Genomic DNA, 26,567 nt, shown 5'->3' with positions numbered 1-26,567 from the left:
TGGGATGGAGGGAGTATTTTTTTACTCCAATTTTCTTTTCCATCTCTTTTTGCCAGGCTTCTCTCCCATTTTCGTTTCCCTGCGGCTGTCCTGCCTGTCCAGTAATTTAAACGGAAGAGTTTGCTTCCATCACCCTGCTGGTGTCAATAGCATTTGTTTAAACCTGATATCCCAGGTTCCAAAGCGAAACTGGAAAGAACGTTGTGCTTCCGTAAAATCTGATATCGATCCCAACATCTGGGAACATCAACATGCAGAGCGGCACCCAATCCGGTACTGTAACGTGTAATCCACCGTCACAAGCGACCAAGCCATTCGCTAACTGCAACCGATCGACCGCGTCCACCGCTGTTCCAGACGCGCAGCCAAACCTGCCCCCGCGCTCCCACGGAAATTGGAATGGAGTACTTGTTTGCAACAGAAGGGAATCAGTCGTCCAGGCTACGGCAACGGGCGGCTGGAACGGTTGAATTGGAACCAGCCATCTGACGAGACGAGCAATCCTTGCAGCAAGTTGTCAAGTTGGGCGCGGATGCGACCAGATTTGTGGGCGAATCGCGCGCAGCGTAGACACAGCAGCCGATCGGAGCGCCAAAAAAATTCAGTGCCGGCCCGACTGGCTTGGCTGCCGTGGTGGGCACGTAGATTTCTGCGCCAAATCGTGGCCGACTGAATCGCTGGCGCTGGCGATATGATCGCTTTGCTGGATTTCAGTTTCAGAGCCGGCGACGTGGGCACACGGCCAATCAATGGCGTGCTCCCCGGTCGATGGAGCTGGTCCTTCCATCCACGGATCATCATTTCTCGCCCGTGGTTTTGGGCTCGGATTCTTGGAGTGGTGTGCAGGTGTTCAGAGTGTTCTTGGCTTCTTGCCTGGTTCGGAGTTCAAATTTTAGATCGGGAAACGGGGTAATGTTCTGAGGGTGAAAAAAAAAAACTTGATAAAAAATCTTACAAATCAGCAGACAGTAGTATGCAGAATACATGTTGTTGGAAGGAGATGTACCAATGGTCTTGTAAGATACTCGAACTAATCAAACAACTTAATAAGGAATTTAGGATATGAAAATCGATCTTGATATTAATACATATATTTAATTAGGATATGAAAAATCAATCTTGATATTAATTCATATCTTCATTGATTGCACAACCCCCTTCGCCCCCTTCATTTTCAGCATGCTTGGTGAGCGTACGTGCACTGGTTCACGTCTTCGTCGATGATGAAGGTGGTCCAGTGGAGTTCGCCGGAACAAACTCGCCGGCCTGAAGGAGCAATAGCCCATAGCCCAGTACTCACCAGTCTTGGCCCAGGCCAGCCTGATTCGCCGGCTCGGCCCAAAGTGTGAGCGGCCTGGTCAGCCGGGAGCTGCAATGCGTAGACGGCCCATCTCTCTGGAGCGCGAGGCAGTTAGATGGGCCAGGCCGAATGTACGGGCTAGCGAGCAGCTCTGGCAGTCAGGTCAGGTGCGCACGCTCGCGCACTATGGGCCTTCACGCTCTGTGGACACGAACTGGGAAGAACACATTGGGCCCCTCATTTTGTCTCCGATTCTTATATTTGGGACCGCAAAACCGGATACAACTCATCCCCCAACTTACAAAACAAGCGCAAAAGAGATCTCTCAGCAGTATTGTCCCATAGTTTTGATTGACATGACACCTACATGGTTCCTTTGACTAATTCTTCGTCCAACGTGACAATGATGTGGCGCTTACGTGGCAGTTTCATCCAAAAAAGAACATGAGCACAATCGAAAACTAAAATACTAAAACAAAGTACACAGGACCTATATGTCTGTCAAAAAAATTAGTGAGACCCATATGTCAGTGGGTCCCACTTCCGCCACCTCACCGTATCTACCTCTATCTCCTCTCTCTGCTGGTGAGCTGAAGCCAACCGAAGTTAGTGGGGAGGGCAGAGAGTGTGTGCGGAGAGGGAGGAGGCAGGAAGTAGGACAAGGAGGAGGAGGAGGAGGCCTGGAGGCTGGCGAGTGGTACATCCACACCATCATGCCGCACGGAGGACGCAAACCTGGCTGCCAACAGCGACGCTGCAACGACAACAAACACTAGCACGGAGTTTAAGAGCATCAGCAACAGCATTGCCACAATCAGCTCCAGCACCATCCCCGTCGCCGTACGCCCTGCCAGTGCCAGAATTGACCCCCTCCCCCTCCCAAACCGCGGGCACACCCTTCGCCATCAACACCTTTCTTCCCATCTTCAGGTGACGCGCAGCAAGTGGCATGGAGAGGTTGGAATAACCAGCCGTAAATGTGTTGGGCCCACGGACACGATGGCTAAGAAGGGAAGGCGTCGGGGGAGGACGACATTGAAGCATTGGTTTAGGCAGGATCAGAAAGCTCCGGGCCCTTCCTCGCCGTTGCTGCCTTAACGCGGAAGGGATGGCGAGCTTGAGCTCACTGGCTCCCTCGCCTCCCTCCTCCCCGCCACTCTCCCTCACCTTCTCCGTCGCCACAAACCGCCGTGGCCCTCCTCCTTGCTGATCGCCCACTGCCGTTGCTACCTTACCGTAGAGGGGATGACAAGGAAGAGGTAGTAGGCGAGGAGAAGGATAGAGGTGAAGAGATGTTGACGACAAAGACGAAGAGAACCAAGAAGTTGTCGGTGCCCCACCTTTCTCATGCCCAGCCCCATCTCTCTCCTGGTCGACCAACACCCATCGTCACCCTTCTCTCCACTGCCCAAGTCCACCCTCCCCGCCTCCTCCCTTCCCATCCTGCTTGCCAGCCTCCCTGCTTCCTTCCTCTCCGCGCGCGCTTAGCTGTCTTCGGCTTGTCGATGGAGAGAGGCGATAGAGGTAGAGAGGGTGGGGTGGCAGAAGTGGGCCCACTAACATGTGGGTCTAGGTCCCACTATTTTTTGTTTTGTGTTTGACTGACATATGGGCCAAACATATTTTGTTTAATTTTTTTATTTTCAATCTTGCTCTTTTATTTTTTTTTTGATCAAACTGCCACATAATCATCTCGTCATTTCCACCTAGGACAACGACCTAGTCAAAGGAACCATGCATGCGCCACATCGGCCAAAACCGGGGACAATACTATTAAGGGATCTCGTTTGCACTGGTTTTATAAGTTGGGGGATGCGTTGTATCCGGTTTCGCTATAAAGGGATGAATTTTAGACTCGGAAACAAATTGAGGGACTAAAGTGAACTTATCCCAATTGGTAAAGCCTCCTATAGCTATATAGGCTATGCAGTATTAGCCTCATTGGTTGCCTATATGGCTATATATGGTTTATTAGGGAATAAAAGTTATTTTATAGATAAAATTTTTATGTACTTGTTCTTATTAATTTTCTTATTGATTTAAAAGCTAATATTGAAAAAAAAACTACGTTAAAAATATCTTAAAATCAGTTTTGAAATTAAGTTTGAAAATCTAAATTTTAGTTTTTGCTTTGACTTATTAGGGCAGCCAATGAGGCTCTTAGCTACTACACACTCAAATACAATCTTCAATTATTGTGTCCTCTCTGTTCATCCCAAAATATACCAACTTAGTATTGTATTAGACATAACCCACTATTTATGAATCTGGACATGTCCATGTTTAGATCATCGTTCTAAGATGTAGTATCTAATTTGGTTATATCTTGTTATATTTTGGGACGGAAGTAGTACTAATATATATCTACAGTGCTACATTTACTTAGATATTGTACGTATTCGTAAGAGTGATTAATTAGCTACAGAGAGCTGTACCTCCTAATTGCATTCATACTTTCTGCTGGGAATATATATACCAAAAAAAAAACTAGAAGAATGCATGGTCAGTACTCAGTAGCGTCAGTGCCCGTGCGGCCGTGCAGCAGTTCGACTGATGAAGCAAGCCCCAAGCAATAGAACAATGTTTTGCAAAATCAATTGATTGCGAGTGGGGGCAAGGACGGAGATATATCACACATGCTTGAGTAGACTTCAGATCACAAGCTCACAGTTCCACACACAACGCAGAAAAGGTGATTTGAATTAGAGTGGCCATGACCCCATGGACTGGCCCATTTGGGAAAATCTGTCTGCTTGAAAACGAACGCACGTCGCCACTGCGATGTACACAAATCTCACATGAAGCAGCCACATGCATGATGCATCCTTCGTATAGCACCTGGTACTTTCTTAACTGATGGGCCACGTATAGTGATAGTGGTGTGCCCTGTTCATATGCAGCAATGCTTCTTGGATATATCAATGCATGTGTTTTCGCTCGGTTGATATATGCTTACAGAGAGACTGAAAATAAAGTACTTCAGACTAACCAACGTCAAATATTTTAGACCGAAAATGAGTAAAATGCAAGCAATCTAGCTACTTCACTTGAAATTAAACAGTCGACATATATCATCATTGTGTCCATCCTCTTCATCGTTGCTTTATTGCGACTCTTCTCTTATGGTCTAGTTACATATAGCGGTGCACGGTTTGATTTTTGAGCAGTGTGACACGAGGACGACAAAAAACAAATTTCGTAAGATTATCAGGACAACAATGCATGCAAGAGGTGGACACAACGGAGCTCAATCAGCCGGGCGCTTCCCTGCCCGACATGTGGCCCAACACGACGTCGTACGTCGCAGGCACACAATTAATGCTGGCTGCCCTTGATGGATCTCCCCATTGATTGGCCATCCAAACGGAGGACATGACGTTAGGCCCTAGCATAGTGACAACGAAAACTCAACGTCGTTGCCAATAATACGATGGTTATGATATGATGATCGGTGCCAATAATACGATGGTTAATTATGATCTTAACTCTTGCAGCTTTGTAACTCCATTGGTTTCTATCCTAATGAGCTTTTTACTCTTCGATGAGATCAGTGTACACACACAAATGTAGAGCAAGCTAGAGCGCCCGAGTAGTAGCATCACTGGTCAAGTACTCCAATAGCAAACGGCAGTAGTGGCACGAACAAGGCGTACAGTGTGTCGCTCCCACAAACACGCATACGGAAGCAGCATGAGAGAGAACACGGCAATCATGTGCCACTGTTGAAGCACATGACCTGACCACGCACTGAGCCTAGACCACGATGATCGGCGAAAGATCGATCGATCGATCGATCGAGCAGCTGGAAAGAGACCGGGTAGATCGACGATAGAGTGATAGCTATAGCAGGAGGCAGAGATGCTTTGAGCCCTTTCCGTTTCCGAATCGATATATCTCCTCTGGCTATGTTTAGTTCAGCGTAAAGTTTGGATTTTGATTGAAATTATAGATGATGTGACTGAAAAGTTATGTGTGTATGACAGGTTGATGTAATGAAAAAGGACTGAAGTTTGGATCCAAACTTTGGATCTAAACACAGCCTCTCTGAAACGGACACGATCCCGATCGAGTACGTACGCAGCAGGATGCAGGCAGCTGATCTGATGTGACCCAACCTCGCCTTCCACTGGTGGAGAAAGGGGCTTTACTCCCGGTTCGTAACCCCCCTGTAGTCCTGGTTTTCAAACCATCGAGTCCCGGTTGGTAAAAAAACCGCGAGTAAAAATACATCTTTAGTCCCGGTTGGTAACACCAACCGGGACTAAAGATAGAGCTAGCCTAGCTAGCTAGATCCGATTGCTCTATTATTATTATTTTTTCTTCATTGTGTTTTTAATATATTGATTTTACTCTATACCCATCCCAAAATCCCAAATAAATTATCCCCAATCCTCGAATCCCAAATCGGCCATATTCAAATAGATCACAAAATCTTAAAACAAAATTACATCACAACTTCTACAAAATTCATCACATATTCATGGACATCACACACAAATCAAATACACAGATCCGAATCATAAATTCTTAAAAAAAAGAAAAAAAACACAGGCTGTTGGCCGCTGCCGCGCCGGCCGCCGGCGCGCCGCCCGCCGCGAGGCCCCGTGGTCCGCCGCCCACCGCCGCGAGGCCGCCGCCCGGGCCTCCGCCCCGCCGCGAGGCCGCCCGCCGCCCGATGGGATGATGGGGAGGGAAGGAGAGGAGTTAGAGGAGAAGTTAGAGAGGAGGAAGAGGAAGGGATGATGGGGGAGGGAAGGAGAGGAGTTAGAGGAGAGGAGGAGGAGGAAGAGGAAGAGGAAGAGATGGGATGAAGAGATAAGGTTAGTGGAGGAAGAGGTGAAGAGATAAGGCTGCCCGTCTCCTCCTCCTCGATCTCGCAGATGGCAGATGCCTCGTACTCTCCGCCATGATCTTTTGTTCCGATTGGTATTACTAACCGGGACTAAAAATAGATCTTTAGTCCCAGTTGGTAACACCGGGACTAAAGATAGTAGGCATCTTTTTTCCCGGTTGGTGTTACCAACCGGGACTAAAAATAGATCTTTAGTTCCGGTTGGTAACACCAACACCAACCGGGACTAAAGATTAAAAAGCAGCTCTAAACTTTTGAATCGGGACTAAAGATAATCTTTAATCCCGGTTTTTATTGCAACCGGGACTATTCTGGATTTTGGCTAACCGAGCAAAGATGATTTCTCCACCGGTGTTCAATTCGCGCTGTTACTAACCGGAATTTTACTGCTCCCGCGAGACGGCACGATCGGTCGGGCTAGCCGCGCGCGGCCGGATCAAATGTCTTGCCCATGCATATGCATGGTCTCTAGCTTCAGAGTTGAGAGGGTTTCAGATAAGAGGTAACGAGATGCCGAGATGCCCGAGCCGACCAATGCGCCAAGAAGGCAAGAGCTATACGCGCTAGAAGATGGATTTTAATCTCTCGGGTGGACGTCCACATGTTTCTTGCATGTCAACTAAATGATTATAATTTTTTTAAAGAAAATACAAGATAAATTAATATTTAATACTATATCACTTCATAAAAATGCAAATTCAAATTCGAATTCTACAAGTTGTAACAAAAATAACAAATTTGACTATATATATATATATATATATATATATATATATATATATATATATATATATATATATATATATATATATATATGAGGTTAAGATTTTAACCCTAGGTGTAATACAATTGAAAGTACGTGTATGAATTTTTCTAGATTTTTTGGTGATATTTTTTAGTTGGTGTGCATGTGTGTACACGTGAGGGCCTGTGTGCATAGGATATGTTGCCTATATATATGGGAGCGTATCCTATGCACACAGACCCTCCCGTGTACACATCGTATACACCAACTAAAAATTATCACAAAAAAATCTAGAAAAATTCATACATGTACTTTCAATAGTATTACATATACGTGCAAAGTCGCATCTTCAAATTCATTCTACATAGAGAATAACAAAAAAGATAAAATTCTAAGAAAATTGCAACCTTAAAATTATCATATTTTTTTTTGTTACGGCTAAAATATAATGAATTTGAGGTTAAGATTTTAACCCTAGGTATAATACAATTGAAAGTACGTGTATGAATTTTTCTAGATTTTTTGGTGATATTTTTTAGTTGGTGTGTATGTGTGTACACGTGAGGACCTGTGTGCATAGGATATGTTGCCTATATATATAGTCAAATTTGTTATTTTTGTTACAACTTATAGAAGTCGAATTTGAACTTGTATGTTTGTGAAGTAATATATTATATATATAACCTATCATGTTAATTTTTTTTAAAAAAATTTATAATCATTTAGATGACATGTTAGAAATAGGTGGACGTTCTGCTAGTCCAAGGTGGTGTTTGTTAAGTCCCTCCTTCCCAAACACTACCTAAAACAGTTTCCCATACGCGCTAGCTAGTCTCTACCGTTTGCTGCTGAGGCAGCATCTATCAGATCGACGGCGACGCGGGCGCGCGGCTCGATCGACGCAGTCACGCAAGTGGTCTAGTCACCGGCATGCACGCAGGCGAGGCGTCGTCGTCTCTCTGCATGCAGTGGGAGCTCAATTCAAAGATCGATGGAGGAGTGGTGGTTTTTACGGGAGAAGAAGCTCCGTGCTGCAGGGCATGGCCGGTGAAGGGACAGGTCAGTGACTGCATCGGGATGCCCTGAGAACGTACGGCGACATGGCTGAGAGACTGACGAGCCTGCAGCTCTGCTGCTGTACGTACGTACTATAGCCGGCTGCATCTATTTCACATCGAAGGGTTTTGAGGTTTTGGTTTGTTTCAGGTCGATCTCCGTCTTCTTCTTCTTCTTCCTCCCTGATCATCCTGGAGCTGGCCAATTATTTGGCCATTGATCAGGTAGTAGCTGCCTCCATGGGGTTGATCAGGCCAATATCCTTGTGGTCGGTCCGAAAAATGGGGCCACGGCCAGTTTAGCTGATGAAATGGCAGGTCACTTGATGTGATGGATGCAGAAGTGAAGCAAGCCTAGCTAGGTTTTGCCCCTCCATGCTGCTATCTGCAGTGCATGCTACGCTAGCTAGCTATACTATGTTACTACTTCCTCCTTCCGTTTCAGAATGTAAGTTATTATAGTATTTTCTATATTTATATTGATATTAATGAATCTAGATAGATATATATGTCTAGATTAATTAACATCACTATAAATATGAGAAATACTAGAATGACTTACATTGTGAAATGGAGGGATTAGTACTACGTATGCATGTGTTTGATTAGGGTGGCTCACCGAAGAAAGCTTGCAAAAGAGCAAAGCTTTGCGAATTCGTTCCAGCAAGACGTGATGTGGCATCTTGCTCCTTCATTTCAGCAACCAAAACTTACCAAAGATCGCATTATGCAGGGCAATGCAACGCTTTAAGTCAAATCGGTAAACGTATTGGACTGTGAAAGTGCTGCGTAACGCCGTGACCTGAACAGAAAGCACACGTATCGATCAGTAGGTAAAAGCCCCTTAAAGGGGGTTCTTGACATCGGCAAGTGCTGCGTCAAAACATGGTCCAAAATCTATCACTGTCTCTGCACCAGATCTGCCTGTCGGAGAGACCAAACAGTCAGGGGCCCCACGACCGAGTGGAAACAAGATTAAATCCACGATCGAACGAGCCACTTTGACTAGCATGCATTAGCACATGACACCAAACGAGAGAAAACCTAGAAGAGTACTTCATCATAGGTCGTTTCTACGGTTGTGATTAAGCGTAGAACACGCGGCTTGTGCAAACACGACCATATGCCACAAAAACAAATTAAAAAACAAGATCGCATGCATATGGCTCGGTGAATTATTTTACTGGTGATTAAGAAATGGACCAGTGGACATGTGATGAACTGATGCAGGGGCATGCATAATTAATCTCGTGCAGGAATCTTAGGCAAATCGAACAACTGGAGAAACACTTGGCCACAGAAATGAAGACAAGACCTTACCTTTGGCCCCCGTCGACTCCTCGTCTCGTGTGTGTTGGCTGGACCACTAAAATGACCATTGCGTAAGTCCGATAGGTACCACAGTGTTTGTGTGCACACATGCAACAGCGCGGTCCTCCTCTCCTGCCGTCCTTGTTAACCCACGGAAGGCAAAGGTAACAAGGACAAGAAAATAATAATAGATTTGTGGGGGGGGGGGGGGGGGGGGGGGTTGGTTTACATGGAGGTGTGATAGATAGGGATGAAAACGGAGCGTATAGTTTCCGTCCGCTCCGGATAAAAACGAATACAGATACCTTTCGGATCGGATAATTCTCGGATAGTTCGGATACGGATACGGATATTTTCTCTCAATATCCGAAACGGATATTTTCTCTCAGATACGAATATGAATATGGTATCAGGGTTTCCGTCGGATACGGATAATAATTCGGATATCCGGTGAACAGTGCTATTCGAATATCCGCAGAAGTCACAAGACATATCCCATTTCTTTATAACTCTATGACCTTCAATATACCTTTTTAGATTTTAATAGTAGTTCATGTCTTAACACTAGTCCACATTATTAATATTATTTAAAATTTTAAAAATATTTATAAATTATACTACATTTTATATAAAATGAGCTAATTATATATGTTGATATTTGTTTCTATTAGAAGTTGAATTGGTTTTCGTGTTCCGAGAAAAATTTGTTTCCGCATTCGTGTCCGATCATATTCGATTCTTATTCGTATTCGAGATAGTCCATATTTGTTTCCGTATTCGAGCTATCCGTATTCGTTTCCGTATCCGGCAAAAAAATATGAAAACAAATATGGTATGAGCATTATCCGTTCGTATCCGTTCCGTTTTCATCCCTAGTGATAGAGTAGTGACAATTAGTCAGCTAAATAAGTCATCTCTGTTTTCACACACATCAGCTAAATAGAGTAGTGACAATTAAGAAGAGGGGTTGTCTCTTCATGGATACACAACTAGAGAAGCAAATAGATATATGGAAGATAAAGGGAACAAAGAAATTGTATTGACATTCTATGATTCTAGTTTGGTTTGTGATGGACATGGAGGGGGAAAAATAAGAGAATTTTTATAGTACAATATACTACTAGTATATACTGGCAGTATATAAAAGGGTATACTAGAAATTCGATAGAAAATTGAAAAGAGCTTTCTAGTGATTTATTGGATTAGATTCAATCCAATCAGGATTAGCAAGAGCCGGTCCTTCGGCGACGCCAGCTGGGAGAACAAGGACTTCTCGACCGGCTACGTGCTCTGTGGTAGCAATATTCACTGGTAGAAATTAAACCATAGTAATTAACTAATCATAACAATGATTTGTTGGGTGATCTGATCAAACTAATTATGGTGCAGCAGGTGAACTGCCATGGTTGCTTCTGCTTCCATGTAAATGACCTAGCAAGGATTTTGGGCAGATGGAAAGGGCGACAGGAGGAGGAACGGAGAAGGTGATGAGAAAAAATCAATTTGATTTCAGAGAGGCGACGGTGCTGCGTGCTGGTGGTAGCATGGTCAGTAGAGTTGGTTGCCGGAGCGACGCCATCACTCGTGCTGATGACGAGATTGGATGGAGTGGATGGAAACACAAAACGCCAACACATTCTAAAGTAGAAAGAAAAAAATAATCTTTTTAATTTTACACTAAAATCAATTTAAGTGGAGAAAGCAAATTAATCTATACCATTGGATCATTTATACTGCCAGTATATATTAGCAATACATCGTATCGTAAAAGTTCTTAAAAAGAAAACATTCACAATTACTCCTGTTTTTTCTGTGTGGAGATGGTAATGTGGTGACAGAGGTGCATGATCCAGCATGCTGTGACTACTGTTGATCACCTTGCCATGTCCAAATAATATCCTTGACTGATACTCTGTCCTCTTTCATCAGCCTTTGATACTCCAATGTGTCACCATTGGTCTTCTTCAACTCAACTAAGAGAAAAGAAGGAGCAACCTCAGAAACCTCTGCATCAAGCTTAAGTCCGCCCTTCCTTCATTCCTTCGTCGTGGCTAATTTAAGCACTCCATTGTCAGTTTTTGTAACTTTGAGATTCAAGGATTTGGCTAGCTCCTTCAGCTTCACAAGTACAGCTGCAGCTGGCTTTCTGGATGAAAACCGTGCCTCTCTCCGGCCATACCTTTCACCAAATAAACCTGATAGATCGAATCCAGTAGAGAGAGAAATGATGTCAAATGCATTCAAGTTGTGCAGGTTTGGTGGCTCTTGATTTCTCTCAGAACTAATGCAGGTTGTTGAGCCAGAGAAAGGAGCCTCACTTATACAACTCTTCTTTCTTGTTTCGCTGTTCAGTGCAGATATGGCGATGGGTTTCTTGTACCAAGCACTTATCTTTATCCTTAAGATAGACATCCTAGTACTAGGATCAGGATCAAGGATTCCATAAAGGAGCTCCTTCAGCTCAGCCGAAAAATGACGAGGGCATCTGTACTCAGCCTTTGCGATCTTCCTATACATTTCTATGAAATTTCAGGAAGATAATTGGCCACAAGCACAAACAAAATCACTCCACAACACCATACATCTGCCTTTGAGCCACTGCAACATAAGCTGGAGTTCCACATGCGGTGTGGAGAAGACCATCTTGCCTCCTTGATTCGGGTAACGCACTTAATCCAAAGTTAGAGATTAAGAGTTTCATTCTCATCTAGCAGTAAGTTTTCCGTCTTCAAGTCACGATGATAAACACATCAGTTGTGGCAATAGTTCACTGCAGAGATCAACTGTTAAAAATACTTTCTCGCCGACTCCTCATTGAGCTTTGGCCTAGCCATTTTTTGGAAAAGCTTGCCACCCTTGGCATACTCCAAAGCAAAGTAAATCTTGCTCTTGGTAGCCATTACCTCAAAGAGCTGGAGAACATTTGGATGCCTCACTAATCTCATTATGGAGATCTCCCTCTTTATCTGCTCCACGAGGCTAACTTTCATGATTATCTCCTTATCAATCATCTTTATTGCAACAGAGTGACCAGAACTAAGATTACGAGCATAGTAAACCTTTCCAAAGGTCCCATGCCCTAATTGTCTCCCAATTTCATACCGTTCCATCAACACACTCCTATCTTCCATTATATTAGCACCACGCCGAAATTAAAAATGGGTCTACAATCTACAGAGTGTTACTGACTGGCACATATCTCTGCATTTCCAGGTGAATCACTTTCAGTCTTCACCAAGATGCTACCGGAAAAATGAACAGGCCAAGAATGGAAGATTTGTCCAATATCTATAACGTAAATGGCTGCATCATAAGTATTACACGAATCGGAAACATCAAGAAGACATTTTTTTAGACGCTACAATTGTGGATCGATGGCATCCAATTCCAGAAGAATCCAATTTCCTCACATTCGTGGAAAAATGCAGTACATTTGATTTAAAATCACTAACAATACAATGGGAAGGGAAGAGGTTTCCCATAGATTCAGTACATGAGGTGTAGCTGTGATCAAATGTCAGAACTGAAGCTTCACCGAACGAGACAGCTACAACTAGAATCTATGATGGCTAGAAACTCCTCTGACATAGGACGGAAAAAAGAACTAAAGAGAATATATCTGTGCATGTGACAAAAATGGATGTCCAAATATCTGATGCGAGCAATTGAATCGCATCGGGATGCATATCTTGTTTTTGTGGCTCCTTCCAAGTAGTAGCAAAAAGCAATGTTCGATAGAAACATTGAAATACAACGGTTCTTTTTTTTTCGACACATACATCATGAAATTTAATGTTGATGCATCATTTAAACCGTGCCTTTCTTCGACCATACCTTTCACCAAATAAACCTGATCGATCGAATCCAGTAGAGAGTGAAATGATGTCAAATGCATTCAAGTTGTGCAGATTTGGTGGCTCCTGATTTCTCTCAGAACTGATGCAAGTTGTTGGGCCAGAGAAAGAAGCCTCACTTGTACAACTCTTCTTTCCTGTTTCGCTGTTCAGTGCAGATATGGCGATAGGTTTCCTATACCAAGCACTTCTCTTTATCATTGAGAAGTTGAGATAGACATCCTAGTACTAGGATCAGTATCAAGGATTCCATAAAGGAGCTCCTTCAACTCAGCCGAAAAATGACGAGGGCATCTGTACTCAGCCTTTGCGATCTTCCTATACATTTCTATGAGATTTCAATGATGGAAAAGAAGATAATTGGCCACAAGTACAAACAGAATCACTCCACAAGACCACACATCTGCCTTTGATCCACTGTAGCCTTTCCTACTAAGCACTTCTAGAGCAACATAAACTGGAGTTCCACATGCGGTGTGGAGAAGAGTATCTTGCCTCCTTGATTCGGCTAACGCACTTAATCCAAAGTCAGAAAATTTAAGAGTTTCATTCTTATCCAGCCACTCTACCAGTGGAATAAGAAGAGTGTTACTATGTTACCAACCACTCTGCTGAGAAAAGGCCAACATGCCATTATCAAACTTGGCGTTGGTCATATTTGCTGCTTCCGTTGAGATAGCCGCAATTTTCAGTACAACTTCCTACTAGTTGTTGGCCATCTTGACCACACTTGATTAACACCAAGTAGGGAGATTAAATGCACAACAGAACACCTTAACCTTGATGCTTGGTAGCCTTGATTGCTTCTGTGCTTCACCTTCACTACATTGGACTGTCAATTCATCATTTGGCAGCTCGATAGAGTTTCCTGACATAACAGGCCAACCGACACATTTTGCAGTGCTCAGAACTTGGGGGATGGGGAAGAAAGAAACATCAGAAATGATGAAGCTTCCATGTTACTCATTTATGCAAGAACTATAGATAAATTCTCTAATCTATGGCCCATGTCAATAGGACAAAACGTGCCTTCGATTTTATTGACATTCCATGATTTTAGCTTGGTTTGTGATGGGGATGGAGGGGAAAAAACAAAACATTCACAATTAGTCCTGTCTTTTCCGTGTGGAGATGGTAAGTTGGTGACTGAGGTGCATGATGCAGCATGCAGTGACTACTGTTGATCACCTTGCCATGACCAAATAATATCCTTGAGTGATGGCCTAATGTCCTCTTTCACCTGCCTTTGATACTCCAATGTGTCACCATTGGTCTTCTTCAACTCAACGAAGAGAAAAGAAGGAGCAACCTCAGAAAAACCACTGCATCAAGCTCAAGTCTGCCCTTCCTTCCTTCCTTCGTCATGGGTAATTTAAGCACTGCATTGTCAGTTTTTGTAACTTTGAGCTTCAAGGCTTTGGTCAGTTCCTTCAGCTTCACAAGTACAGTAGCAGCTGGCTTTCTAGATGTAAACCGTGCCTCTCTTCAGCCATACCTTTCACCAAATAAACCTGATATATCGAACCCAATAGAGAGAGAAATGATTTCAAATGCATCAAGTTGTGCAGGTTTGGTGGCTCTTGATTTCTCCTAGAACTGATGCAAGGAGCCTCACTTGTACAACTCTTCTTTCCTGTTTCGCTGTTCAGTGCAGATATGGAGATGGGCTACCTATACCGAGCACTTCTCTTTATCCTTGAGATAGACATCCTAGTACTAGGATCAGGATCAAGGATTCCATAAAGGAGCTCCTTCAGCTCAGCCTAAAAATAACAAGGGCATTTGTACTCAGCCTTTGTGATATTCCTACACATTTCTATGAGATTTCTATCATGGAAAGGAAGATAATTTGCCACAAGCACAAACAAAATCACTCCACAAGACCACACATTTGCCTTTGAGCCACTGTTGCCTTTCCTACTGAGCACTTCTGGAGCAACATAAGCTGGAGTTCCACATGCGGTGTGGAGAAGACCATCAAACCTCCTTGGTTCGGCTAACGCACTTAATCCAAAGTCAAATACTTTAAGATTTTCATTCTCGTCTTGCAGTAAGTTTTCCGACTTCAAGTCACTTTGATAAACACCTCCGTTGTGGCAATATCATCGTTAGCCAAGGTGTTTATCATCCAAGAATGATACTCTTAAAGTCACACCCGAGGTGTTTATCATCGTGACTTGAAGCCGGAAAACTTATTGCTGGATGAGAATGAAACTCTTAAAGTCTCTGACTTTGGATTATTTGCGCTAGCCGAATCAAGGAGGCAAGATGGTCTTTTCCACACTGCATGTGGAACTCCAGCTTATGTTGCTCCAGAAGTGCTTAGTAGGAAAGGCTACAGTGGCTCAATGGCAGATGTGTGGTCTTGTGGAGTGATTTTATTTGTGCTTGTGGCCAATTATCTTCCTTTCCAATATGTATAGGAAGATTGCAAAGGCTGAGTACAGATGCCCTCGTCATTTTTCAGCTGAGCTGAAGGAGCTCCTTTATGGAATCCTTGATACTTATCCTAGTACTAGGATGTCTATCTCAAGGATAAAGAGAAGTGCTTGGTATAGGAAACCCATCGCCATATCTGTACTGAATAGCGAAACAGGAAAGAAGAGTTGTACAAGTGAGGCTCCTTTCTCTGGCCCAACAACCTGCATCAGTTCTGAGAGAAATCAAGAGCCACCAAACCTGCACAAGTTGAATGCATTTGACATCATTTCTCTCTCTACTAGATTCGATCTATCTGTTTTATTTGGTGAAAGGTATGGTCGAAGAGAGGCACGGTTTAAATCCAGAAAGCCAGCTACAATTGTACTTGTGAAGCTGAAGGAACTGGCCAAAGCCTTGAAGCTCAAAGTTACAAAAACTGACAATGGAGTGCTTAAATTGGCCACGATGAAGGAATGAAGGAAGGGCAGACTTGAGCTTGATGCAGAGGTTTCTGATGTTGCTCCTTCTTTTATCCTAGTTGAGTTGAAGAAGACCAATGGTGACACATTTGAGTATCAAAGGCTGATGTAAGAGGACATTAGGTCATCACTCAAGGATATTATTTGGACATGGCAAGGTGATCAACAGTAGTCACAGCATGCTGCATCATGCACCTCTATCACCAACTTACCATCTCCACAAAGAAAAAATAGGACTAATTGTGAATGTTTTGTTTTATTCCCCTCCATGTCCATCACAAACCAAGCTAGAATCATGGAATGTCAATAAAATCGAAGGCACGTTTTGTCCTATTGACATTGGCCATAGATTAGAGAATTTATTTGTAGTTCTTACATAAATGATTAGATTGCTTGGTTTGTATTTTACTTAGAGAGCAAATTTTTGAAGATTATCTTTTGAATTTTTAAGGATGACTTTTTTTTTTCTTAAAGACATACTTCCTCCTTACCATAAAAAACATCTTCTGGAAAAAAACCTGGACAAATACGCATTTGTCCAGATTTATCCCTAGAAGTTTTTTTTTAGGATGGAGGGTGTTGTTCTCTAACAGATAAATTGTTAATTTCACTCACGTGTTAATTAGTGGGTGGTAACAGATATATTAGTGTCACCATCACCGTTGGAGCCTTTTAAAGTACTTCATCCGTTTCACAATGTAAGACTTTCTAGCATTGTCCATATTCATTTAAATGTTAATGAATCTAGACATATGTATGTGTTTAAATTCATTAACATCTATATGTATGTGGGTAATGCTAGAAATTCTTACATTGTAAAACGGAGAAAGTACATAGATTATAAATATTCATTTGACATCTCGAACAAATTATATAACCAGATCAATCTTTTACGCCATCACTAGACCTTATGAGAACACAATGATTTATACTGCATATTTTTATCTCACCACTCCAGCAAATATTTTATTTGCCGGCCCCATCCTGATTTCATCAGGAAACAATCGATCTGATTCTCATTATCTTATATGACAATCACGTGAAAACCGGGCCTCCCAAACATCGTGTCATATGCTGCTCAAAACAAGATTGCATGTCAACAACATGTGCAAAATACATATATATATAAGCCGCAATGGCCGGGCACGTATGGCGTACACGCTCGCGCTCTCCATCTCTGTTTCTAGAACCAAAAAACAAGGAGATATATAGAGATCGAGATCAGAGAGTACTTAGGTGAACGACTGAAATGCAGCTACCCTACGCCGTACTTTGTGCTCGCCGATATTAAATTTGACCGTCTCGTCTCCTACATAGCTCAGGGGGGGGAGCTGCACCTGCACTCCCAGTTGTGACGCAGCTACAGTCGCCGAGAGCAAGACGAAAGGCAAGCACGCGCACCCACCCACACACGGGCGCGCGCACGTACAAAGCCCCTCGTCTCCGTGTCTTCTTCCTCCCCGCGCCTGCAACAAACCGGCCAGCCCAGCCAGCCGGTCGGCCGCTTCCGCCATCACCTTTGCCATTTTGCTGATCTCGATCTCTTCCTTCCTCAGCCACTAGCTGGCTTACTACCACTCCAAAGGGTGGAAGTGGAAGCTAGGGAGAGCTAGCTAGCTCGTTTTCTTAACTTCTAGCTAGCTGATGATGCCGGCCTGCGGCATGGGGTCGTCGAGACGGCCGAGGAGATGGAGCGGCGGATCCAAACTCGCCGTCGCATGCCTCGCGGCGGTTGCGGTGACCTCCCTGCAGCTGTGCTGCCTCTCCGGCTGCTTCATCGCTGCGTGCGGCGGCGCCGGCAGGGACGACGACGACGTGCGCCGTTACTCCGGTAAGCATATGCTGTGTGAGATGTAGCTAGCACTTGAGAGTTGAGAGCTGATTCTTGGCAGCTCTCCTGCTCTTTGCGTGCAAAGATTCTGTACTAGCTAGAAAGCGAGTTTTTTGGTGTTTGGTGTATCTCCTTTGGCTGCAGAATCAAGTATCAACTGATCTCTGCGGATCTGAGAGAAGAACCCCACTAGAGATATGTTGATGCTTGTGCTGCTGCACAGAACTCTACGTCTTTTTAGCACGTTTTGGCGATAGGAGTTAACTCGTTTCAGTTGCCTCTCGCTGAACAGATCATTTCGGGAGGCTGGAAGGAGCAGGAGCCCATTCCGGCGACCTTCTGGTGAGTTCTGCATCTCCCCTACTAGCTAAAGAGCAGCAGTAGTAGCAGAAAACCACCGTGTCAGTCTCCTCACAGGCTAGGCATGTTGCACTGTGCTTCGCTAGTCGTTTGACGCCAGCAGCTGAATAGCTGATGATACACTACATGCTGATGACGAGTCAAATCACACGACTGAAAGTTTCAAACAGATCCCTATCATATACTCCATCCTCCATCCGTACGTCTTAAAATATACTCCCTCTATCTCAGAATATAGCAATCTACAATCGAATTGGACATATTCTAGTACTACGAATTCGGACAGAGGGAAAGGGCATGTCCAGTTTCGTATTACTAAAATATATTCTATCCGATTCTAGGTTACTATATTCTGAAATGGAGGGAGTAGCAACTTAGGATGTGTCTCAATCCTATAACTATGAATGTGAACATCAGTTCATGTAGTATTATTCATCTATAGATGCTTATACATATGCAAAGATCTCAATGGTCCCTGCACAACCATCAACACGAGCAGCGCGGCGAATCTCAGCTGCTCACGACGACGGCGGTGGCCTGACCGGCGCATAGATCGACGACGCATATGGCTGGTTAAATTAACTGGTGTTGCGTGTGTGCATGCAGGAAGGTGGTGGTCACTACCACGTCGGGCTGGGGCGTCGGCTGCTGTCGGGAGGGCCAGGGTCGCACCCGCCGCGTTGCACGTCCAAGTGCGGCAGCTGCAGCCCGTGCTCCCCCGTGCACGTGTCCGTCCCCCCCGGCGTCCTCGTCACCACCGAGTACTACCCCGAGGCCTGGCGTTGCAAGTGCCGCAACCGCCTCTACATGCCGTGACGACTCCACACCCCCCACCCCTCTACGTACGCCGTCTCGATCCAACCGCACGAGACCACCGAGATGGCGCCGTGACACAACAGGTAGGCGCACCGTCCGCCCGTCGTCTCTGCCGCTGCATCATCGCGTCCGGTGCGGCATGCCTCTCTTTCTCTCTCTCTCTCTCTCGCCGTCTCGCGCGCGCGCGTGGGGGCATGCGTGCATGGGTGGTGCAGGTGGGGCACGGGGCGCGTGACGGATGGTGGCGCGGTGGACTGGCCTACCACGCGCGCGCGGTGGCACGGCGGCAGCTGGGGGGGCCGGGGCCTGGGCCAGCGTGATCGTCTGTGAAAACTGTGGCATTGCAGTGTGGCTTTTGGTTGGGCCTACCACGAGGCGATGGCGCAGAGGAGAGATGAGGAGGAAAGCTGCTGCCCCCAGGCGCCTCTTCATGTGATCCCTGCGCACATCATTCTTGGCTACCTAGTGAAAAACTGAAAAACACAGTACCACCACCGGCCGAGTCCCTTTGCCATGTTATACATATATATATATATCTCCCCTTTTTTTTCACTCCTAGTTATCTCCCGGTGCTTTCAGTTCTCGCATCATGCCTGCACGGGGCATGCAACAGATCGATCAAGTGTACATTTCTCATTTGTAACAAGACTCATCGTCGTCTATCATATAGTCCGATTGTAATGTTTGAATATGTGCGCGAAAACATGGGCATGAGTCCTCGTGCCACGACATGTCCTGCAGCTGTGCAGCAGCAGGCAGCACACACACAGCAGGTCAGCTGCAGCAGCCATGGCTGCTGATCTGCAGACATTTGGTGCGTTGCTGGTGAGTTTTACTGAGCTCACACACATGGACGCAGGCCGAATTGGCACCACACGCACGTACGGTTGGCCCTGTGAAGTGGGCAGCGCGTGTGTTGCGCAGCGGAGTTCACCACCGCCCGAGTTAAAAACCTCTCCCGAAGCGGTAAAAACCTGGGGAACTCACGCTTCCACAGTGGCGCTCCCTGTTCATGGACCTAACCCCGGTGGCACCAGCCGGCCGCCGACCCGTCCAACCATCAACAGTGTAGACGAATAGTCACGGCCTGATGGTACCATGCCTGATTTATGCATTCACCAACAGTGTGATTGTGCAGTGTTCCTGGCCCTTTTTTTTTCTCTCTCTCTGGATCGAGAGGTCGTCCAGACACAGTGACACAGTGTGTCATGTGGCTGTGTGTGACTGCTAAATGGGCCTAAACACGGAGACGTGGAGTTGGGCCCTGAAGAACAAGGCCTCTCTATGTGGGCCTATTCGATTGGATTGTTAGATGGGCCTAGTGGAGCCCATCGGCATCCCATCCCACACATGATGTGGCGAGATGCAGAAATACCCAAAACTGGAGGGGCCAATCCGGAAAAACGCCTCTGCCCCTGCCTCTGCCTGTTCGTCCCCACATCGCCGCGGCGACCCGCTCGACGCCGACGGGCGGCGACTGGCACGAGGAGGGAGCCGATCAGCCGAATTTGGAGCAGAAGCCCTCATCCTCGCCGAGGGCGAGCAGGCCAGCCGCCGTGTAATGCAGGGTGAGAAGAGGGCATATCCTCCCCGACCGTGATGCAGAGAATCATCGCCCTCCGCTTGCCGCGCGGCCGGATCGAGTCGAATGGAGTCCGGTGCTCGGAGCCTCGGATCTGCCTCGATCAGCAGCTGAGTCGGTGAGTCTAATTCGATTGTGATCTGTCATGCTAGTCTCCGTTGAGGGATCTGTTGTTGGATTGTTGCCGGCTTCACTCGATTTGATTCGAGTTCTTGTTGATTGGGAACTTCTCTTTAGTTTTTCTGTTGCGAGATTAACGGTTTTTCTCCTTGGGTTGTGTCCCATAAAATCTCACGGCCAAAGTGCCACCAGAACAGAAAACAAACTCAAAGGAAGGTATACTCAATATGAAAAAAAAATGATGCATAAGCATTAAATTTCATGCCGTATGTGTCGACAAAAGAACAGTTTATTTCAGTGTTTCTATCGAGCATTGCTTTTCGCTGCTACTTGGAAGGAGCCAAAAAACAATATATGCATCCCGATGCGATTCAATTGCTCGCATCAAATATTTGGACATCCATTTTTGTCACAAGTACAGATATATTCTCTGCAGTTCTTTTTTCCGTCCTATGTCAGAGGAGTTTCTAGCCATCATAGATTGCAGTTGTAGCTGTCTCGTTCGGTGAAGCTTCAGTTCTGATATTTGATCGCAGCTACACCCCATGTACTGAATCTATGGGAAACCTCTTCCCTTCCTATCGTATCGTTAGTGATTTTAAATCAAATGTATTGCATTTTTCCACGGATGCGAGAAAATTGGATTCTTCTGGAATTGGATGCCATCGATCCACAATTGTAACGTCTAAAAAAATGTCTTCTTGATGTTCCCAGTTCGTATAATACCTGTGATGCAGCCATTTGCGTTATAGATGTTGGACTAATCTTCCATTCTTGGCCTGTTCATTTTGCAGGTAGCATCTTGGTGAAGACTGAAAGTGATTCACCTGGAAATGCAGAGATATGTGCCAGTCAGTAACACTATGTAGATAGTAGACCCATTTTTAATTTCGGCGCGGTGCTGATATAATGGAAGAGAGGAGTGTGTTGATGGAACGGTATGTAATTGGGAGACAATTGGGGCAAGGAACCTTTGGAAAGGTTTATTATGCCCGTAATCTTAGTTCTGGTCAGTCTGTTGCGATAAAGATGATTGATAAGGAGAAGATCTTGAAGGTTGGCCTCATGGAGCAGATAAAGAGGGAGATCTCGATAATGAGATTGGTGAGGCATCCAAATGTTCTCCAGCTCTTCGAGGTAATGGCTACCAAGAGCAAGATTTACTTTGCTTTAGAGTATGCTAAGGGTGGCGAGCTTTTCCACAAAATGGCCAGATCAAAGCTCAATGAGGAGTCTGCGAGAAATTATTTTCAACAGTTGATCTCTGCAATGGACTATTGCCATAACCGAGGTGTTTATCATCGTGACTTGAAGCCGGAAAACTTACTACTGGATGAGAATGAAACCCTTAAAGTCTCTGACTTTGGATTAAGTGTGTTAGCTGAATCAAGGAGACAAGATGGTCTTCTACACACCGCATGTGGAACTCCAGCTTATGTTGCTCCAGAAGTGCTTAGTAGGAAAGGCTACAGTGGCTCAAAGGCGGATGTGTGGTCTTGTGGAGTGATTCTGTTTGTGCTTGTGGCCAATTATCTTCCTTTCCATGATAGAAATATCATACAAATGTATAGGAAGATCGCAAAGGCTGAGTATAGATGCCCTCGTCATTTTTCAGCTGAGCTAAAGGAGCTCCTTTATGGAATCCTTGATCCTGATCCTAGTACTAGGATGTCTATCTCAAGGATAAAGAGAAGTGCTTGGTACAGGAAACCCATCGCCATATCTGCATTGAACAATGAAACAGGAAAGAAGAATTGTACAAGTGAGGCTCCTTTCTCTGGCCCAACAATCTGCATCAGTTCTGAGAGAAATCAAGAGCCACCAAACCTACACAACTTGAATGCATTTGACATCATTTTTCTCTCTACTGGATTCGATCTATCAGGTTTATTTGGTGAAAGATATGGCCGAAGAGAGTCACGGTTTACATCTAGAAAGCCAGCTGCAGCTGTACTTGTGAAGCTGAAGGAACTGGCCAAAGCCTTGAATCTCAAAGTTACAAAAACTGACAATGGAGTGCTTAAATTGGCTACGACGAAGGAAGGAAGGAAGGGCAGACTTGAGCTTGATGCAGAGGTTTCTGAGGTTGCTCCTTCTTTTCTCTTAGTTGAGTTGAAGAAAACTAATGGTGACACATTGGAGTATCAAAGGATGATGAAAGAGGACATTAGGCCATCACTCAAGGATATTATTTGGACATGGCAAGGTGATCAACAATAGTCACAACATGCTGTATCATGCACCTCTATCACCAACTTACCATCTCCACAAAGAAAAAATAGGACTAATTGTGAATGTTTTGTTTTATTCCCCTCCATGTCCATCACAAACCAAGCTAGAATCATGGAATGTCAATAAAATCGAAGGCGCGTTTTGTCCTATTGACATTGGCCATAGATTAAATAATTTATCTGTAGTTCTTACATAAATGAGTAACATTGCAGCTTCATCTTTCTTATCCATCCCCCCCCCCCCCCCGAAGGGAAGGGGGGAGGCATGTACAGAAGGTGTTGTATATTTTGTGCAGTTTTTTTGAGCACTACAAAATGTGCCGGCTGGTCTGTTATGTCAGGAAACTCTATCGAGCTGCCAAATGATGAATTGACGGTCCAATGTAGTGAAGGTGAAGTACAGAAGCAATCAAGGCTACCAAGCATCAAGGTTAGGTGTTCTATTGTGCATTTAATCTCCCCACTTGTGTTAATCAAGTGTGGTCAAGATGGCCAACTACTAGTAGGAAGTTGTACTGAAAATTGCGGCTATCTCAACGGAAGCAGCAAATCTGACCAATGTCAAGTTTGATAATGGCATGTTGGCCTTTTCTCAGCATAGTGGTTGGTAACACAATAACACTCTTTTTGTTCCACTAGTAGAATTTCCTGGTCAGGGTCACGGTTACTTATTCCACTAGTAGAACTTCCTGGTCATGGACTCATGGTCACGGAAACTGCAGTAAGAATGCAAGCAAAAATGGAATCAAAGGCGAGGCTTACAATGCAGATTGTGTCTCCAGGAGGTCTATTGGTAAGTCCACACACTCTACAGCTACTAACTAGACACCTCTCACTTTTTCTGTTGTGATGATAGTAGAAGCCTTCACTTCAGCTCACCTGATTTAAAAGGAATCCAGATTTACGCATTGCGTGCAGAAGGAATGAAATAATTTATAAGCTAACTTAATTAGTACTGTATTTATTTCTCAATGCAAAACTGAGAATCCTTCCGTGTAGAGTGTCAAATTGGGTGTAAAAGAACTATAGCACCAGTGCACATACGCCCAGTATATTACGAAGGGCAGCCTTCTAGACGGAGAACTGTCATTTCGTTCAGCCATCCCGTTTCTTTGAAATTTCAATAACTCTGCGGAGATCTGTACATGGTTTGCATTAGGAAGGTTGTTTTCATAGAAATTTCCTTGCACAACATTGCTAGAACCAGATTTTTTTTTTCTTGAACTAGAGCCTGAGGGGCCCCATTTCTTTTACTAGAAATGATCACATCATTACAGAGGTCTGTGCCAAATTGCTAGAGCCAGATGATCAGATGACTAAACTAATTGATAGGCTGGACCGCCGGAGATGTAAACTAATTGATAGGTTCCGTCCTAAAGAAAGGTTGGAAATGACTGACTAACCGCAAGCAAAACGAGAAATAGGATTAGTATACGATTAATCGAGTATTAATTATTAAAAATATTTAAAAGTAAATTTAGTTGATTTTTAAAAAAAATAAATTTATTTGATTTTTTAAAAGCAACTTCTATATAAAAGTTTTCACACGAAAATACATTGTTTGGCAACTTAAAAGGTGTACTAACGGAAATCGAGAAATCGAGAAAGTAGTTAAGCCGATCCTCACTTTAAAACAGGCCGTTACACAACATTGTTTTCAACTTTTCTGTCTTCTCTTAGAAAGTTATGTACAAGGTACTATCTATTTTGTTCAGTTCTGATAAATGAAAAATGTGTTTAGCACTGAATGGCTGAATGCAGCTATGTTGATAAACTACAGAGTTGTTACAATGATGACTGGCATTTCTTGTGGGCTGGGGCTGCATGGTTGTTTTGTAAAATTATCTCTTAGTGTCTAAAGATTAACGTGCCGAGCTTTTGTGTGTTTTGAGAGGAAAGACATGACTTGGCAATCCCAAGGGATTATAAAGGGCACCTTGACTTAAGCTGAACTGTATTAAAAATTAGAGAACGTTGAAAAGGATCATACCATATAGGGCCTGGTATAGGGTCTTGTTTAGTTCCTAATTTTTTTTTCCTAAAGACATCACATCGAATCTTTGAACACATGCATAAAATATTAAATATAGATAAAATGAAAACTAATTACACAGTTTATATGGAAATCGCGAGACGAATCTTTTGAGCCTAATTAGTCCATGATTCACATGTGCTGATGACGGATTAATTAGGCTTAATAAATTTGTTTCGTGGTTTCCAGACGAGTTATGAAATTAGTTTTTAAGTTCGTGTCCGAAAACCTCTTCTAACATCCGGTCAAACGTCCAATGTGACACCCAAAAAATTTCTTTTCGTGAACCAAACAAGGGCAGTATATCAAAGTAAAAGATCCACTCTCTCTGTTCTCAAATATAACTATTTTTGGCTATACACATAGATAAGTATCAACATAACCAAATAATAACAGAGATGGATTTTTTTTTCTCGAGGGGACGTGCATCTGTTTTACACATGTCGTCTAAACTCTAAAAGTCATAAAGATAGATAACTATGATATGCTACTCCACAAGCACGTAAATTCAAATTCAGTCTATACAATTAGAAACAAAAATAAAAAAATGGTTGTAAAATTACATGTTTTATTTGGAGTTAAATTTGTTATTTTTCTTGGAGTTATATATCACATACTGAAAATTATTTATGACTTATTTTTTTAGCGAGGGGCGTTCCCTCTAGGGATGAATAAACTTCTCCAATAACAATATATAGTGTGCCTTCTTTTTCTTCTAAAGCAAGGGGAAATTACTGTCAGGCAGGCATAATGGTCTGAACAGCAACCGCTGCAAAAACGCTATGGCAGCAGAATCCTCCATTTTTCTACTTTTCGTTCGTTTTTCCCTGCTATTTCTCTGAACCTTCTCGCGACGCGATGATCACCGTTTAGTTTGGCTATGTTTTCTATATAACCAAAGTTACAAACCAAACGGTGTCTTCACGAATACGGCAACGATCGAGAGCATCCATGGAAAACCAGCCACATGCACACCTCCTCCGGCAACGCAACGACACGCAGGTCGAGCGAGCCACCGCCTTCGGCAAGGAGGCCATCGGGATCACCGGCTCCGCCATCGTCGCCGGCGTCTCCGGCTACAAGGACATCGGCAAGGGCGCCGCTACCACCCTCCTGTTCAAGGCCGGCGGGTTCTCGCTGCTCGTCACGTTCGTCTCCGCCGTCGTGCTGATGCACTTCCAGATGCACCAGCCGCCCGCCGCCCCGCGCAGCCGCTGCGCCGACCTCTCGTCGGCGGTGCTCGTCTCGCTCACCGGCGTCCTCCTCGTCGCGACCAACGGGATGTTCGTCGCGCTCATGGACAGGGACAACGACACCGTGCTCGTGATCCTTGTCCTCCCCGTCGTGCTCGTGCTCGGCATGCTCGCCGGCGCCGACCTGCCGCCGACGGAGGGGGCGGTCACGGCGGCCGCGGTGGCGCAGGACGAGGCCTACGAGGAGGCGATGAAGAGCAGCGCCGAGCTCGCGACGTTCGGCGCCACGGCGGCGTTCGCCATCGAAGGGGCTCTCATCCTGGGCTACCTCAAGTACCCCTCGTCGCTCGATGGCTGCGGCCGCTCGCCGCCGGCGCAGGTGGAC

At 44.6% G+C, this 26,567-nt stretch overlaps 2 protein-coding genes and 4 pseudogenes across 3 annotated transcripts; 3 read left to right on the top strand and 3 right to left on the bottom strand.

Moving 5' to 3' along the window:
* Positions 1-11,126: 11,126 nt before the first annotated feature.
* On the bottom strand, positions 11,127-12,394 carry LOC127774799 (CBL-interacting protein kinase 28-like; annotated as a pseudogene).
* Positions 12,395-13,066: 672 nt separating this feature from the next.
* Positions 13,067-13,773, bottom strand: LOC127774253 (CBL-interacting protein kinase 28-like; annotated as a pseudogene).
* A 518-nt stretch (positions 13,774-14,291) lies between these two features.
* On the bottom strand, positions 14,292-15,216 carry LOC127774252 (CBL-interacting protein kinase 28-like; annotated as a pseudogene).
* A 57-nt stretch (positions 15,217-15,273) lies between these two features.
* LOC127774890 (CBL-interacting protein kinase 28-like) lies at positions 15,274-16,189 on the top strand (annotated as a pseudogene).
* A 1,132-nt stretch (positions 16,190-17,321) lies between these two features.
* On the top strand, positions 17,322-19,024 carry LOC127772764 (uncharacterized). Its single transcript, XM_052298728.1, has 3 exons — positions 17,322-17,848; positions 18,141-18,190; positions 18,815-19,024. The coding sequence occupies exons 1-3, from the start codon at positions 17,662-17,664 to the stop codon at positions 19,022-19,024; spliced, it is 447 nt and encodes a 148-aa protein (XP_052154688.1). The 5' UTR covers positions 17,322-17,661.
* On the top strand, positions 18,989-23,107 carry LOC127772763 (CBL-interacting protein kinase 28). Of its 2 annotated transcripts, none has more exons than XM_052298727.1 (2): positions 18,989-19,107; positions 21,521-23,107. In XM_052298727.1, the coding sequence occupies exon 2, from the start codon at positions 21,636-21,638 to the stop codon at positions 22,944-22,946; it is 1,311 nt and encodes a 436-aa protein (XP_052154687.1). In that variant the 5' UTR covers positions 18,989-19,107; positions 21,521-21,635; the 3' UTR covers positions 22,947-23,107. The 2 variants fall into 2 exon arrangements, with proteins under 2 accessions (XP_052154687.1, XP_052154685.1); XM_052298725.1 differs by lacking the exon at positions 18,989-19,107 and adding an exon at positions 20,430-20,724.
* The last annotated feature ends 3,460 nt before the right edge of the window (positions 23,108-26,567 follow it).

Source organism: Oryza glaberrima, chromosome 5 (genome assembly GCF_000147395.1).
Source record: "Oryza glaberrima chromosome 5, OglaRS2, whole genome shotgun sequence".
Taxonomy (NCBI): Eukaryota; Viridiplantae; Streptophyta; class Magnoliopsida; order Poales; family Poaceae; genus Oryza; species Oryza glaberrima.
This window is presented reverse-complemented; position numbering and strand designations above follow the sequence as displayed.